This window comes from Tasmannia lanceolata, unplaced genomic scaffold, assembly GCF_043159265.1.
Source record: "Tasmannia lanceolata isolate RefF3 unplaced genomic scaffold, GAP_Taslan_0.1 ptg000003l, whole genome shotgun sequence".
Classification (NCBI taxonomy): domain Eukaryota; kingdom Viridiplantae; phylum Streptophyta; class Magnoliopsida; order Canellales; family Winteraceae; genus Tasmannia; species Tasmannia lanceolata.
In genome coordinates, this window is record NW_027518680.1 from 61,890,419 (window position 1) to 61,908,112 (window position 17,694).

Sequence of the window (17,694 nt, forward strand, 5' to 3'; positions counted from 1 at the left end):
AATCAGATAAAACGTGGGTGGCTGGTTTGTTATTTTGTAACACAAACATTCCTCGTGAAATCAAATGTTTTTTGCTTTTTACAAGGAACGGATTCTTCACTGTCTTCAAGGCCAGTTTTTTATACTGAGTCGTTCAGAAGATCACAAGGGAAGATAAATGATACGGTCAGACTCGGTCTGACAGTAAATGTAATGGGGCCTACACAGTGACTTTAGCATCCCTCTAAATTATATTTGGAAGTGATAAATCCACCCCTTTTGTTTACTCGGAACACCCACCACTCCTCACTTTATTAAAAAAGTAAGGTATGGCCCGCACCATAGGATGATCCAAACCGTCCATTAGATGGGCCACAATCTAAATAGTTTACTACATGTTGGGTGATCTAATTTCAGTCATTGGGGCAGAGACCCTAAGCTGAGTCAATGGAGTTCACACACAAAATAGGATCATTTTTAAAGAACACCTTAGTTGATACGACTGTGACTTTATAAGGGGTTGTTTTGTATACATAAGATAATTAGGGAAGTGATATATTAACCCCTTTTCTTAGCCCCCTCCAGTGTATTTATGACTGCCTTTTTTGTTACACTTCAAGGGGGGTGGCCCAAGAAAGAAAAGGGGGCGAGTATATCATTTTGGAGCTCTCATAATGAAGAGCACACACTAGAGAATGAAGAGCCTGGAGCAAGGAGTGAGCAAGAGACCAACAACTCTGATTTTGTAGAGCACATATTAGAGAATGAAGAGGTTGGAGCAAGGAGTGAATTGAACAGAGGAACTTCAAGTTGTGCTTCAGATCCTCTACTTTGATTTATATTTAATTATTCAAGATGATCTGTTAAATAAGGCTGTTGACATTCACAGTTTCACGTTACCATTTTTTGACAATTGCACTAACTTACTTTGTCTTTCATTATTTAACCAGCTGTCAAAGGTTTATTAAAATTCCTAAAGGGCGATGAAGAATTCGCACCCCCTGTAGGATAATTCGCACCCTTCTAAAGGAGGGTATGGGGCAGACTTTTGATGTTTTATACGTTAAGGGGTGCGAATTATCCTACCCCAGGGTAGCTCTCAAAAGCCATTTCAAAAAGACAAGCTGAGTTGGTGCAATTATCAAAACATGGTAGTGCCATTATCATTAGTCTTAAATAATAAAAAAGTTTTAAAAATACTTTAATCTAAAATAAAAAGCAATTTAATTCCTTCAAAAATAATTTTCCAATTTTAAAAATACAAGTATGCACAACCAATCTTTTAACTTTCATCATGCCATTAAAAAAACCAATTAACTTTCATTAGAACACTCAAAGAGATAAACATAGTACATAGGGAAAAGAGAATCCTCATCTAGATATTTTACTCTTAAAATCCAACAACAAGCTCTCAGACACTCCAACAGAAATAACTCAATATAGTTATCTTTCAAAACAACGCACAAAAAAAAAAAAAAAAAAAAAAACCCCAACCCAACCCAATAACTCTTTGTTTCCCAAAATTGATGAAATAGTGCACTTATAAATTGACAACACATGGACATAATCTGAACTAAAAAAGAAATGTTTTACCTGAGATTCATGTGATCTCGAGTCTAGTCTAATAGAAAAGCTGTTTATGAGAGAGATCTTGTCTTGAAGCATTTCAGTTGCTTGTTGAAAGTGTAAATTTTGCCAGCGGATAACGTTATAGTAGCAACAGTTCCATCATAATGCAATCTTCTCATAGAATTTTGATTTGTTGCCCAAAGACCAACTTCATGAAGCTTCCCCTCGTTCCAACTTATATTGACAGTCACACCACCACGACCCTTCAATCCTTTAACACGCCCACTTGGCCATTTATCTCGTGGAAGCGCAGGGAGTAAATACAAGTCTCTTTCAGTGCTCTGAACAAGCATTTCTGCTATTGCAGCCGTAAATCTGACATCAACAATCGAATAGGGTGAGCAGTTTGTTAGTCACTAAGGCTCCGTTTCATTCATTCAATGTCAAATGGGCATTAAACAAATTTTACGCCGGAACATTTAATGGAAAAAAAAAAAATTAATGGTCGCCAAACATGGCCTAAATGATTTGAGGTCTTTGTAGATAGCATTTGCTCATAAATCTGTGTTTAGTGTAGAATTGTATTTTTCTATGTATGCATAGAGAATGTTGTTTACCCAAAGTTGGCGTCAATCTGGAATGGGGGGTGTGCGGTGAATAAGTTACTGTAAAGTCCCCCTTCAAAAGCGACTTCATGATCTGGGTCTACCAAGTTGATCAAATGCTTGGTCATTCTGTATGCATGTTCACTGTTGTGTAGACGTGCCCAACAAGCCATCTTCCAGGTAGTCGACCATCCCGGACCATCCTCCCCTGCCCAAGCAAAAGAAAATATATTGTTGAAGATATTTTTTTAGCAGAATATAGTTGAAGATATTATTTGTTCATTGTCTGCCAAAAACTAAGATCCTGCATAACAAACTGAAATGTAGTAGTAACTCTAAAGAGATTGTGGTCCTGTAATGGAAACCATATCTAAAGTTGACTTGTAGCATTATATAACGAAATTCGCACAATTTAAGAGAACCATAAGCCAAACTCAGATAGAAGGAGGCTACATATCTCCATGGTATTGATTAATTTATATATGCTAAACTGAATAGTTCACTAATGCCACTACTATAAATCAACATTACTAATAAAATGAATATAGGCGGAGGAGAAGAAAAGAGTAGCCTCATTTAGCCAAGTAGTAGGCAGATCAAGTACTTGAGCAAGACTTCAAGGGAAAGAGTTTAGTTGATCTACGCAATAATTAATTGATCATTTGAAGTCCATGATGCAACTTTCAAGAGTATTCTTCAAGTATGATTTTATCTGCTCAAACTGTACTTGGTAGGTGTAGCTTGAAGCAAGGAACCATAGAGTAGCAAAGACTTTATGGTCCAAGAAAGACTCTTCCAAGTATGACTTGTAGCCTTAAACATAGAATTTACCTTTCTTTTTGTTTATATATATAAATTTCAACAATTGAAAAAGGGACATGATACAAGAAAGACCTTAGAGTACCAAAGATATTCTAGAATTCTTACGTGCCCAAGACTAACACTGATAACTTTTTGCCCATGTACTTCATCTTTTACAGCTTGAAGTATTAGTATTGAAGAGTATCGCTCTAGGGGTTTAATCTATTGTACATGTTTTTCTTTTGTTGAATGGCCAATTGTATAACTTAATCTATTGTCTATTGTAAATTTTGTCATTCTGTTCTTGTTGCATTAGGTCATGTGAAGGCAGGTTACTACTTGTTGTGCTAATTTCATTATAAATATTACTTTTTTCGTCAATGGAATATGACAGAGATTTACACAAAAAAGCTAAAAATAATCATGCATAAAAAGCATAAGGATGAAATGGTGGTCTAGGATGGTTTTGTCGAACAAACCTCGTTTATAGAGGCTGTTAGCAGCAGCTTTACACAAGTCCGGAGTTTTCTCAAGGACAATTGTATGGCCAGGAAAAAGCCCAAACAGATGTGATAAATGCCGATGATGCACTGCTGGATCCTCAAAATCTTGAGCCTGCCACCCACACAAACATGTAGGGTTTCTTAGATTAATATAGAATGAGCATCTCATATTTTGCTTCCTTTTTTTTTTTTGAATGGTTGCTTCCTATTATTATACATAAAAACCTTCTATAAAGTTCACGAAGAAATCTGAATTGCAAATCGAAATTCTAGAGTTTGCTAACCCATTCCATGATGGAACCATCCCTAGCAATCTTTGTTGGGTACAGCTTTAATTGTGCAGCCCTGACTTTTTCAACTAGTTCATTCTTGCTTCTTCCCAAAACCTAGGTATACAAGGAATTCATTGTGTTAGTATATATTAAATGAAAATAAAGGCAATTTAATTTAACGAAAATAGGATTTTAAATTACTAAAAATTACCTCAGCAGCAGAAATAATTGCAGAGAAAATTTCTCTTATGATTGCCATGTCCATAGTTGACGAATAGCTCACACTTGCAGACTTACCATCAGGAGCAATAAAAGTGTGCTCCGGAGAGGTTGATGGATTGGTTTCTAAATAGTCTCCACGGCCTTCAATCAACCAGTCCAACAGAAAAGATGCACATCCTTCCAACAGAGGGTATGCTTTATTTTTGAGAAAAGCCTGAAAACACAAAAGAATCTTAGCTAGCAAATTCTATACAGTGGCCCCGTTCAAACCACATTTATATCCACTTTATCCAGGTCGAGAATCCTTTGGACTTTTCAGGTTTGTTCTAATCAGTGCTAAAGAGTACCACATGTGGACAGAAACGCACTTTTTTAATGGCATGGACAGAAATGCATATTTACCATAAGTAATTTATTTACTACTTCAATTTATTTCCAAATGTGATTATATGAATGAAGATATCAGAAGTCAGATGTTAATAACACATGATTTGATATTGTGTGTGATATGTTAACACATCAGCAGGCTGGATACACTACTCTGATTGTGCATAGATTTACCCATAAGAATGAGATTTATGCATTTTTTGACTTAGTCTCAAGATATTACGTAACATGTACAATTAACCACTTACATAAATTAACTAACTAAAATCACTTAATCTATACAGACATACAGTAACTAGTATATAAGTACATAACTTAATTACGCATCAACATTTCTTGTTTTTGGTAGTTAAGATGGGATAGAACCCCCGACCTCAAGGTGGAAGGCCAAAGCCTTTACCATTGAGCTAGAGGCTCCATCCCTATTACACATCAACATTACATAAACATTAAAATAAAGCATGTAACTGTAGAAAAATAAGGATCAAAGAAACAAGGCTTTGATACCTCTTGTTAAACCAAGGATCCAAAAATCAAAGCAAAAAGCAATACCCATAAAAAAACACAAACCACAAAGGACAAAGGAGATGGGGGGGGGGGACGGAGGGAGAGAGTTTCACTTTGATATTTTATTCAAAAGCATAAACCGTACATCACTCTTGTCTTCTCTTCAACACATAAAGTATTTTCACTACACTCACTGTGTATGCACGTTTTCACTTTCTTCTCTACAACTCTACTGTTCACGTTTTGGACTACTCTCTATTTATAAACTAAGACTCTAATTAAAATCCTAGTCTAATTCAACTTCTAACAGACCCTATTATAACTCAATTGAAACTCTTCAACAACTAAAGTCCTATTAGGACTTAACCTCTCAGCCCACACACAATTTTCATCCGGATAACTATTAACTTTTAAGCTAATTAAATATCCTAGTTTAACTAGGATTTAACAATGCCTGTGTAGGCCCGCATCGCGCCATGTCCGCACCGGCCCGTACCCTCCGGCACGTGTGTAGAGTCGGTGATGACTCTCAACAGGAACTTATCTCATATATGAATTGTGAAGAATAACTAATTAACATATAATCTATCAATGTACTTTAAAAAAAATAAAAAAAACACATACAGATTACAATCATATATATTAAAATAAACATTAAAGTATTGAAGTGTTAAAATTGTAATTTAGTATTTTAAATTAATCACTGTCTCTATATTTCTTTAATTTTTGATTTTTTTTAATATTGTCAAGTTATTCTTAATTGATCGATCACAAGAAGGGGGGGAAGAAACAAATCAAGAAACATAAGAAATAAGTTGATTTGAATTGAGACAGGGAAACAAACAAAAACTTTAAATACATACACTTCTTATAGTTAATCAATTAAGAATCTCCATGAATAAATACTTATGATTTAATACAAACTTAAAATAAAAAAAAGGATAGGATGGAATGAATAAAAAAACAGGAAAAATTCAGGGAAAAAAAGAAGAAAAAACATGCTTCCCCAGTTTTTGGGAAGCATCGTGTTTCCTGCTTCTGAAATGCAATTTCCCAGAAGCGCGCTTCCACCTTCCGGGGGTGTTTCTGGTAACCTTGGTTTGACTTTTCAAATGGTAAGGTTGAGTAAAATGATTAGTTTTCATTGCATCACTGCATCATCAATTTTCCTTTCGGTAAGAATCATGATCAAGTTTCATTTGTAGTACTTGTGCCTTTTTATTTTTCCTCTAAAGGCATTTATTTCCACAATAGGAATCCAAAAGAATTAGGAAAAAAAAATCAAAATTAGAAATGTTACCTTACACAAGGTCAAGTAAAAAAAATATCTTACGGTGTCCATAGAGAAGGTATAATGCTCCCAAAGATGGGTGCAAAGCCATGCTCCACCCATTTGCCACAAAGCATACACAACTTCACCTCCATGTGGTGATGTTTTCGCCCATATGTCTGAGACATGATGGGCAACCCAACCACGCGCTTCATAATTGACCTGTCACCAATATGATAGGGAATCATATGCTAAGACCAATGCATAAAGAAATTGAAGAGTCGAATAAAAAGGACAAATTAAAACCATATAATTTATTGACTCAAACAAAAGAAGGCAAACAAAACAAAAAGAACAATAGTTAACATGCACACCATGACACCATGGACTCAAAGAAGGGAGAAACACCAAATATTGACCTTCCTTTACAATTTTACATTTGAAGCATAAAAACAAAGGAATTTTAAGCTCTTGTGAGACAAAAAGAGAAGAAAAAATGCTAAAGAGTATCAAATGACATCTTTGATAAAAAGTATGTGGTTCCAGTAATCACTTCAATCAGGGATTTCCATAGCTTTTGATGTTGGGAGTAACTATTGTATCACTCAAGTATAATTTCTTTGAAAACTTCTACAAAGATGAATGACCCAACTTTTTGCCTACAACAAGTATAAGCTTAAAGAATATATTGAAAATGTGATACGGGAATATTATATCTATTATAATAAGCGATTGCCATAGGCATCTAGCTTGATGGAGATATCTTGCTTGGAGGAAAGCACAATCATTCTCTGTTCGTATGTGGATCATTGGCGATGAGTTGCAGCAAGTCAGTCATGACTCCTATGACCACTATCATTCCCCATACTCGACGGAATCTAGATCTTTTCAAGTAGGGAAGAACGATGGTGACCATCCTTCACAAGAGTTACAAAGGAATTAGATAAGAAGATGAGGACCATCGTTAGTGTTTAAATGCCCTTTCTTATTTTACTTATAGGGTTTTAATTGAGTATTTTATGCTCCTTTAAGTCTGCTTTAAGTCATTAGGGGTAAAAAGGTATTTTACTATTCAATTCACAAGTCATCAAGTGATTTTTGAATTGAGATTGGGACCGCGCGTTTGGGGTGGGGCGTGGGCGGGGGGTAACTTCACTTAAACCACTTAAGGTGCGTTCGGATGTCTGGAATCATGCGATGGAATCAGCATCCTATTCTAATTCCAAGTTTCCAACATTTGGTTCAGAAAGAATGAACGGCATAAGGGTTAGAATCGTCGAATGGAAGTGGATTTGATGCATGGCCCAGCCATAGAAGGACCTAACAGATAAGTGGTTGACAACATTGCAAAAGTGGGCCCCACTTATACTGCTACCTGCTCATATTTTTCTTGGAAAAATATGTGCTCTCATCATAAGAACTCTTGAAAAATATACAAATCATGGAATAAAAAGTACTTGAAGAAAGCTAACAATTATTAGGAATGCAATTTGTAAGTCTTTCACATGTAAACATATAAATTTAGACGTTTCAGTTAAACCTGTCAACATGCTCTCTGCAATACTATGAAATGTAAAATGTGACAGCACGAATATTCTCTTTGAATAAATCACAGGAAGACAGTGGAAACTATAATTTGAAAATGGACATTACCTTTGCTGTTTTACTCCCATTGACTGAAAGGGAGGAAACATAATCAAACAAGGGCTCCTGGCATTCGCTAAGGTTACAAGAAAGGGAAGGCCAATAGTTCATCTGAAGATTGATATTCAAGTGAGGAGCGCCACTGGAAAAGTAAAAGAACAATAAATTTTCTGGATACAAAATCTCAGGTGGCACGCCACTTAAACCACTCAAATTAATATTATCGAAGACTAATAAGTCCAGCTATTTCACAAGTAAAGCTTCTCAAATAATAAACAAGTTTCATAAAAATATCAATACATTTGCTGCTTTTATCTAGGAAATGCATTCAGAAACACATGGGAACAATAATGCAGGAATCTGGTATGAATACCCCAAAATTTTCCAGGCAACTAGAACTAACCATTAAATGTGATATACGATTGGATGCAATAAATATTTTTTGAAAGAAATAAGAAAATTATATATATATATATATATATATATATATATATATATATATATATATATATATATATAGAGAGAGAGAGAGAGAGAGAGGAAACTTATGGTGAGCTTAAGCTCACCAAACTTATGGTGAGCTTAAGCGCCCCAATCACATGGGTCCCACATTTTCTGTGGTGATCCAAACCATTCATTTGCAAGGCCCTATCATAGATAGGGTGTGTACCAAAAATCAGCTCCATAGGATCATCCTAACCCCTCCATTTGTGGAGGACAAAAATGGGCAGATTTGTGGACAAATAATGTCTGTCCATTTTGGCCTCCACAAATGGATGGGTTAGGATGATCCTATGGAGCTGATTTTTGGTACACACCCCATCTATGTAAGGGCCTTTCAAATGAATGCTTTGGATCATCCTAACAAAGTAGGCCCCAATGTGATTGGGCGCTTAAGCTCACCAACACTTTCCTCATATATATATATATATAGAGAGAGAGAGAGAGAGAGAGAGAGAGAGAGAGAGAGAGAGAGAAAACGGTTCCTACACATATGTGTAGAGAGTTCTCTACACACTAGCTTAAAATACAGTGGGGGTCCACATTGTTTGGGTGATCCAAGCCATCCATTTTAAAGGCCCTCACATAGATTGGTTGTCTACAAAAAATCAGATCCATAGGATCATCCCAACCCTACGATTTGTGGAGGTAAAATGGATGTCTTTAAACCTTCACAAATTAGTTCATTTTTTGCCTCCAAAGTTCGAATGGTTAGGATGATCCTATGGATCTGATTTATTGTGGACACCCTATCTATGTGAGGGCCTTAAAAATGAATGGTTTGGATCACCCAAATAAGGTGGCCCCCACTGTATTTTAAGCTAGTGTGTAGATAGCTTATCTACACATATGTGTAGGAACCGTTTTCTCATATATATATATATATATATATATATATATATATATATAGGATCCTTAACTTCCCATGTATACAATATACTGTAATGACCCGCTCCCAACAAGGGCCTATAAAGATTCAAATCCTAATTAAATCTAGACCGTAGATCTTTCGATCAAAGATTAACGGCTAGATCTGCAATTTTGAGTTTTCGGACAGTAAGATATGCAAATTAGATATTGGATCGATCCCCAATCTGTAAGATTCTTGTGTATTTCCTTTAAACGATCTTAAAAATCGACGGTCATAGTGTATTTTCGTCACTTTTAGTATAACCTATTTTTGGGGCATGATTTTGGTCTCAGTAGATGGGTATTTTAAATACCTATCCAATGGACCTAAGATTTAGCGATTCGGAAGTGATTTGATCAAGTTATGACCATTTTTCTATTAGGCTTAAGCATAGTTATGAGTTTTGTCTTATTAGGCAACTTTTAAGTTGTTTTATTTAAAAAAGATAAATGTAAAAGTACCCTAATATAATCAAAATACTAATAATATATTAGAATAAGCTAGGAAACCAATATTGATATTTCCACCCTCTTAAGTTAGTATTATATTATAATAAGGAATTTAGTAATTAGAAACCTTCTTAAAATAAAACTCTAGGCTAAGTTTATAAATAAACCCATCTAGGTTTATTTTTAATCACCTAAAATTTAAGGAAAGAGAAAGAGAGAGAAGAAAAGAGGAGAAAAAGAAAGGAAAAAAGAGAGGAAGATCAAGGGTTTTTCTCCGATCCGATTTTTCGTCTTTGAGTAAGTGCCCGAAAAACCTATTTTTCGTATTTCTTGTTCGAATTGAATGTTTTTGCTTTTATTTGTTCTTGATTGTTCAAGCTAGGGTTCTAGTGGTAGTTACTTATCGATTTTGGGTTTCTTTTGAATCAAGAAAAGAGTTTTGATTTTTCTTTTTAAGGTTTTTAAAGTAGAAATCCTATTTTTCTTGATTGAACTATTTCTAAATTTATTTTAGAGTGTTGGAGGGTTTGTTTATATATGTTTTAACCCACATGTGAGATTTAAAGAAAGTTTTTTCACCTCTCTATACATGCTGATTTTAAAGAGTTTTGTACCATAAAAATTGCTGATTTTTACAGTTTTATGTCCCTAATTAGTTGCTGATTTTGAGTATTAAATAGGTGCTGATTTTTCACAGTCTTTAGGACATAATAAGTGCAGATTTCTATGGTTTTTAATGCATGATTAAGTGCTGATTTTTGTAATTTTATTTCGTGATTTGTCGCATATTTTTATAGTTATTTGGACTGATTTAGTTGCAGATATTTAGAGTATTTTTATGAACACACACACACACACATATATATATATATATATATTTTTTTTTTTTTTTTTTTTTTTTTTTTTTTTTCGGTATGGAAAATATGATTTTTAGGACCACAAAAAGAGTAGTTGAACAAATAAATAAAAATACATATCATAAGACAATAATAGGCATATGTTAAATAACTTTAACATAAGACCGAAAGAAGAAATTGACACCAAGCTAAGTATTAAATTTGGACCTCAGGATTCTCATCTTCATATCAGGACTCCGTGCGATCACCTAGACTTCAATATCAAGGCAAGTGATGACTGACTTTTATAATATTAATTACAATTATGATTTCTGTAATTATATTTATGTTTCCTATGATTATTTGTATTCTTTTTGCACATATGTCATTGAATTAACTGATTATCCCCGTAGAATTTCCTGTAGTAGGACTTTATTTTTACGCCATAATCTATATACACGGTGTTTTGTTTATTATTAATATTACGCCTCGTACAATAGTATGGGAAGGCCATAGAGCTACGTGTAGCCACTTACGGACATGTTTGTGATGATTTCCACCATGTATATACTTATGAGGAGATAGATAAGACCCATATACCTCATCGAGATGATATGATACTTCTCATAGTTTACCTGTTTCTATATGTACTCTGTATGATTGACTCTCTCTAATATGATTCCATGATTTGCCATATTTAGTATATTCTCTTGACATTCTCACATACAAATTGATATTCGTTATTCTTAGCAATAAATCTTATAATTCTTATTGCTTTTCCTTATCACATGTAAATGCCATGAGAAATATCTTTATAATGCAGATTTTCATTCTTGTCACTTGTATTATCCAAGCTAGTCACATGAGCTTGCTGTTGACTTAGATAATTTTCCAGACTTTGTAGGTGAGGAACGTGAAGGAGCCTTTGTCGATGAACAGGTCTATGTGGCACTTAGGATGGGAGAGAGCACTCATATGATTTCTTTTGGGGTTGAGATAAATCATGTAATAGACATTCTGTTAATGTAATAGAATTTTTTTGTTGTTGTTTCCCTTTTTAGGGTAGCGATTCGGATTTTGGGATTTTGACAAAAAAATCATGTTTAAAAAATTTGACCCAAATCCTGGTCGTTACATATACACTACTGTGTAGAAACTCTTTTCTCCACACAGGCACACACACATATCATCTTTTGTCTCTGGAATTGACAATAGGCTCCATGATGCACAAAGAAACGATCTTCCTTAAATCATGTGCTCTACATGTTAAATAATGACACTATCTTATTGATGCAAATATTAGGATTTATTTCTGTATTATTTAGTTTCTCGTATTTTCATTTCCATGTTATTAGTTTCTAGGTTTTTATTTTCCAAGTTATTTTTAGGAATTCTTATTTTAGTAGGTTTCTATCTTTTAGGTTGTTTGTTTGCCTATATATAGGCCTCTTTACATATTATTTTAAAAACTTTTGATGATTATTGATATTGAATAAAGATTCTTCTCCCTCTAATTCTTGTTTTCTTCTTCTCTCTTCTGATTTCTTCTTCTTCCCCTCAATCTCTCTTCAATTATCCTGCATCACCTATTCTTTTTCACATACATATGTGTTCAGAAACATGAAACAAAATTATTCATTCAGGTACAACCATTTTTTTTTTTTGGAAAAGTACTCAGATACTAACATTGTCAATATGCACATCCAAAAATTATATTTTTCTATATAGGCCTACCTAGTAATTTTGCTACTTTGGATATGCATTCATAAAATGGTAATAACTTGATACTTTTGCCATGTAGAACAGAGTAACCTCCTATGTTATGTCAATAAAACAGCAATTGAGGGGAAAGAAATGAAACAACATACTCCCATGCTGGTTCAATGTCCTTGTTCCATATCCCTTGCAAGTTTGAAACCTGAGTTCCAGGCCGTGAACACGAGATGAGCAAATATCGCCCGTAGTGGAACAGAAGAGCCACCAAAGAAGGATCCTCATCATCTTTGAAAGATTTCACTCTTTCTGCAGTGGATATCACTACACCATTGATGTCTTCAGAGGAAAAATTTGTTCTTTTTTTAACATGGGTGTCTGTAGAAAAAGTTGTTCTTTCTTCTCCACGTGCATTATTTGAACTTTTGGAAAGATTGAGTGAAACACGGTGAAAAAGTTTTTGATAGTCATCCAAATGATAAGCATAAAGTTCAGAGTATGACATCTTTCTGATTGAATTAAGTATGTCCAGAGACGCCTTAGTAGGATCCTTTGTAGAATCTGAAGGTCTAATGAAAGGCCCGTCAAACGAGGATGAAGTCGCCAAAAGCAAAACAGCCCAATTTGCACCTTCTACTTTCACCTTCCTTCCCTCTATAATCTTTATCACTCCCACATCATCACTAATCCGCAACTCAAGAACCGCGGAGAACTGGATTCCTTTAGGGTTTTCATCTGAATTCCCTTTTGGTGGTATTCTTTTACCAGGACAACTTCCTTCCATGATAATCTGATTTTCACCATTTACATGCGACTGATGGTGCAATTTACTGTCCAGATATACTGTAAAGGAGATAGAACCTGATACATTTGAAGAAATCCTTGTAACGATTACTTGATGTGGATTTGAAGAGAAGTGTTCCCGTGTGAATTCTACATTACCACGAGCATACTTCACCTTCACTGTTGCAGTATCCAAATCAAGCTCTCTTTCATAAGTTTCTTCTTCGTACTTGACATCCGAATCACTGAATTCGATATTAATATCACCTAGAGGCTGGTATACCTTCACCAAAATGTTAATCAAGCAGGACATTAGATGACTAACCATGTAAGAATGAAGCTTTATTTCTCAACTATTCCATACCATTTTTTTTAATGGTTGCAATTTTAAATACTACTAACTTCAGTCAGTCATAAACCAAAGCATGATTCTCTGTTCCAGTCATAATGAAAATGACAAACCAGTGAAACATGTTAACCAAGCAGAGAGGTTATTTTTCCAATCAGAAATAACTTAGAGTGAATGATAGCAATAGCTTCAACTGCTGAAATATAAACTTAACAATAATCCACAGAAAATGCATCAAGTAGAAAAAAATCGATTGTGTCATTTTATTTTTCTTGAACAGACAAAAGAACCTTAAATAAAAAAATCCCGAAGCAAAGCTAAGGCAAAAAAACAATACAAAAGGATCATGGCTGGGCACTACAGAAAGGCCCTACAAAAACTATAATTTTGGTATAGAGCACCAAGATACAATAATTCCAGAACAAAAAAATCCAGAAGTTAGTAAAATTTTCGGCAATGAATTTCCTTCCTGGTGGATAATTAGAAACCAGATACATGCCAAAAGCCTTTGCCAATGAGGCCATATCTGAAAAAAACCTAAGAAATCACCAATGAGGCTAGAAGCTTCTCCTTAACCAATTAATAACTAGCAAGGAAACCCCCTAATCCAAATTTTGCTAGGGTTTAATTCCACATAAATTTCAGACCATTACAAAGAGTATAAACAAAAAAGAGTGGAAAGACCCTAAGGAGTAATTAAAGACATTAAAGTCCTGTCACAACAATCATAGTAACAAGTATTTATAAGAAAAAAAATTATTACCTTAATATTCATGCTGCAAGAGCATAAACAAGCTGTGAAATGGTCGAATAGGAAAAATAAAGTTTAAGATTGTACCAAAATTCAAAATAATTAATGATCTTGATTTAAAATTAGCATCAAATATGCATGACAGCTTGACTAATTAACATCACTAACAAATAAAGAAAAAGAAAGCTTACCTCTGATGGATGATCTATCAAGTCGACGGCCGCAGTTGTGGCTTCTGCATATTTACCGTTATCAACGAGTTCTCTGACCTTAGATAGAAAAGTAGGCGCATTAGAATTGGTGTAGTTTCCTGGAACTCCAGTCCAGAGGGTATCATCTACAGGAGAAAGAAGAAAGATTACAAACCGAAAGTCATCTTTCAAGAAAAAAGTACAAGGGAAACAGCTAAAGTGAATATCAACAAATAGTTATTTTTGAAAAATAAAAGGTCAAAGGAACACAACTATAAATGCTTAGAATCAGGATAGACAAAAAGTAAAGTGACTAAATTAGAAACTTCAAACTTTCCAGAAGATTAGAAGGAATAATCATTCAATTCTTTATCTCTTCATTTCCTTTGGCGCAAGTGAATAAATATATTAATAGACGTTGAGGAAATATGAGAAGAATCATACGTAGGGACAAGCAAGAAACAAAGAAATAGCATCTGGCATATGATTCCAGTTCATTATATTTTTGTTCTGTTTGTTTTTTTGGGTGAAGATTCCATATTTCCATGTCATTATATCTTTAAAAAAAAAATTCTGGTATGTTTTCTACGTTGTATTTTGCTTTTGATGTTGCTTCGCTCCTCTTTGTACCATCTCAGTCCCCGGTTATAAATCTTCTAATACCATTCAAGAAAATAAGGAAATAAGTGCCTTCATATGTCAAATATTCCCAGATTGCACATGAGGTGGAATAATATTCAGTGAGGGTTTTATCAACTTTACGGCAATGGGAAAACCCTTTTGCATATCTCTAAAATGGCTTGGGAAGTTTTGCAGGTTTGGCTTCCTGAAGACGTAAAACTGTAGACATGTTGGTACTAATAAAGGCCCATCTTAGAATACCATGCTTTTAAAAACATTATAAAGTAAAATGGGACTCTCATTTGATGTGCAATCCGATTACTGGATCAATATTGACGTGGAAGGAGATAAGTCTGCTAAGTGAGCAGGGCTAGATCAATGTACTTCTTGGGGTGAAGCCTTGAATCACCAACCATGGACCATAGGGTATTTGGATACAAAATTCTCGATGTCGGAACAATAATAATAGGCTTTTACGTACGTGGAAAGATCCAATGAAGAAAAGTTTCTGATGCATTTGTCAGGAGTAATGTAATGCACTCGTCCTTTCCCCTGTAGTGAAATGCACTGTCGGGTTCTAGCGCTCACATCTCAAAAATTAAAGAAGGCTTTACCATCACAAAGTAATTCATGAGAGGAAGTAAATTCATCCACATGGTACTATCAATGCCCAATTTGAATGGTACACTAGAAATGCACCCATTGAAACAGGGAATTAAAGAATAAGTACAAGGTCGAATTAGTAGCATTTGGGGGGGAGAACCCCTGATATTTACAAAACTAAAACTCAAGCTGAAATGAAACAAAAGTAGCCCATCTTCCTGAACGAACTTGCATAACTGAATATTCAGAATATGACTAAATTCCATATCACAATCATTAATGGAATTAAAAATTGTCACATCAATCTCACCCAGCACAACCATTGTATCAAACAGAGTGAGAACTACCATCGACAGAGAGAGCAAGCCCGCATGCTCACTCCATGCGATGAAACACAATGTGAGACAACCCATTACTCCAAAATCTTAAGCTGTTAGAGTTGGTGTTATTTAATAATCATTTATGCTTCAACACTCCCCCTCACGTATGGCCCCTCTTTTTTTTTTTGGCTGGCTATAGTTATACACATGGATTTTTAATATCAAGGAATTGTTGCGTTTAGAACCCAGATCCTGTCATGAGGCAATAGCTTTGATACCATGTGAAACAACCAATTACTCCAAAAGCCTAAGCTGTTAGAGTTGGTGTTATTTAATTATTTATACTTCAACAAAGAAAGATTTAGCAAATTCAATGTAGACTATCATTTCATCATACATAAAGCAATCAATATAGAACTATCCTCAGTAAATAAAATAAAAAAAACAGTTAACATGTAAATGACAATGATTTGCAAATGGGTATGATTTAATCTTATTCTATCTGCTGTAAAAAAACAAAATGGGCAAAAATCAGAAGTTATTTACCGACCATTAAGCTGGATTTTCTCAGAGGCAACCCCACCCCAAACCATGGCACCTAGACGCCCATTTCCAATCGGAACAGCATCAGTCCAGTGCTTTGCTGGAGCAGAGAACAGAACCTTCAGAGGCTCATCAACGGTCAAGATTTCATCATCTATATTTGTTGTAGAGGCTTGATCAGGAACCAAAACCCACTCCCCTTCCTCTACCTCCATTACTCAAAAAGTCAAAAATACAACAAAAGATTAAGAATGTGAAGAAGAAGGGGATACAACAGAGCTTGATTTTCTTATTTTTCATCGTCTGTCCTTTTGTAAGATCTCATTATCTGTACATGTGAAGACAGAGAGAGATAGCTGACAAAAACCAGAAAGCAGAGGGACCATGTTGTTATGAATCCACGCCACACTTAAACTACTCGCATGCCGCTAACGTCTGTATGTCTTTTTTTTCTTCAAAAAATGGGTCCCACTTTGTTGAATACGGTGTTGCCTGGCATGATCTAACAGTCAAAGGAGATCAAAATCAAGGCTTATGAGATAGAAGGTATGTGTTCATCTGGTGGGTCCTACATGATCTCTGCTGAACCAAAAAATTGTGCCGATTGCATCATCCTAACCATCCAATAAAATGTATTTTTGGATCATGTATAGAGACTCTTGATTGACAATTGGGATCATCCTAACCGTTGGATCACAATCCAGTTTAGCTGGTTAAAGTCTGAGGTGGGGCCAAGTAGATGAACGGTTTGGATCGGATAATAATCAGATAAAACGTGGGATCATCCAATTAGCATGCTTTTCATTTGTTTAGAGATCTTCAATTGGGGACTACCAAAAATGTACGGTCTGGATCGATCAATGATTGACCCCATTTTTTTAACTCGGGACAGCCCCTTATGGTGTATTTCGAACTAATTTTTTACATTAGAGGGGCTGTCCCAAGTAAAAATAGGTCCCTTTTCTTTTAAATATAATGGGGCCCACTTTGTTCGAAGATCCAAAACATTCATTTGATTCGACCCAACGTAAATAGGGTGACATTTGTTGATGGATCAAGCAGTTTGCGAGTCTAAAAATTCCCATAAAAAAAGCCACTTTCCACATTTCTTTCTTAAGAAAGCCCATCTTTGGCAACCATGAAAAGCTTTTTCTTGGATTTCATCCCAAACACGGATTTTAGAATCTTGGATTTCATTAAAATCATGAAGGGAGATGATATTTTCACCCCCTCTGCGATTATAAGGTGATTTGAGGTGAACAGTGTGCAATTTTAGTGCTTTTTGACATCAAATCACCTTATATGGGGAGTGCAGGCGTAATGCAAGGGGTGAAGCCCAATCATGAATGGTAGACTAAGAGAAAA

At 35.0% G+C, this 17,694-nt stretch overlaps 1 protein-coding gene across 3 annotated transcripts; it reads right to left on the minus strand.

Moving 5' to 3' along the window:
* Nucleotides 1–1,335: 1,335 nt before the first annotated feature.
* On the minus strand, nucleotides 1,336–16,715 carry LOC143858193 (alpha-L-fucosidase 2-like). 3 transcript variants are annotated; one of them, XM_077368857.1, is made up of 11 exons: nucleotides 16,337–16,715; nucleotides 14,243–14,388; nucleotides 13,111–13,234; nucleotides 12,324–13,029; nucleotides 7,769–7,901; nucleotides 6,146–6,337; nucleotides 3,941–4,165; nucleotides 3,742–3,843; nucleotides 3,434–3,569; nucleotides 2,166–2,361; nucleotides 1,336–1,923 (listed from the first exon to the last, which is right to left on the minus strand). In XM_077368857.1, exons 1-11 carry the CDS (start codon nucleotides 16,542–16,544, stop codon nucleotides 1,617–1,619), a joined length of 2,475 nt encoding a protein of 824 aa, XP_077224972.1. In that variant the 5' UTR covers nucleotides 16,545–16,715; the 3' UTR covers nucleotides 1,336–1,616. The 3 variants fall into 3 exon arrangements, with proteins under 3 accessions (XP_077224972.1, XP_077224955.1, XP_077224963.1); XM_077368840.1 differs by having other exon boundaries at nucleotides 12,324–13,234; nucleotides 16,337–16,714; XM_077368848.1 differs by having other exon boundaries at nucleotides 6,179–6,337; nucleotides 12,324–13,234; nucleotides 16,337–16,713.
* Between the last annotated feature and the right edge of the window lie 979 nt (nucleotides 16,716–17,694).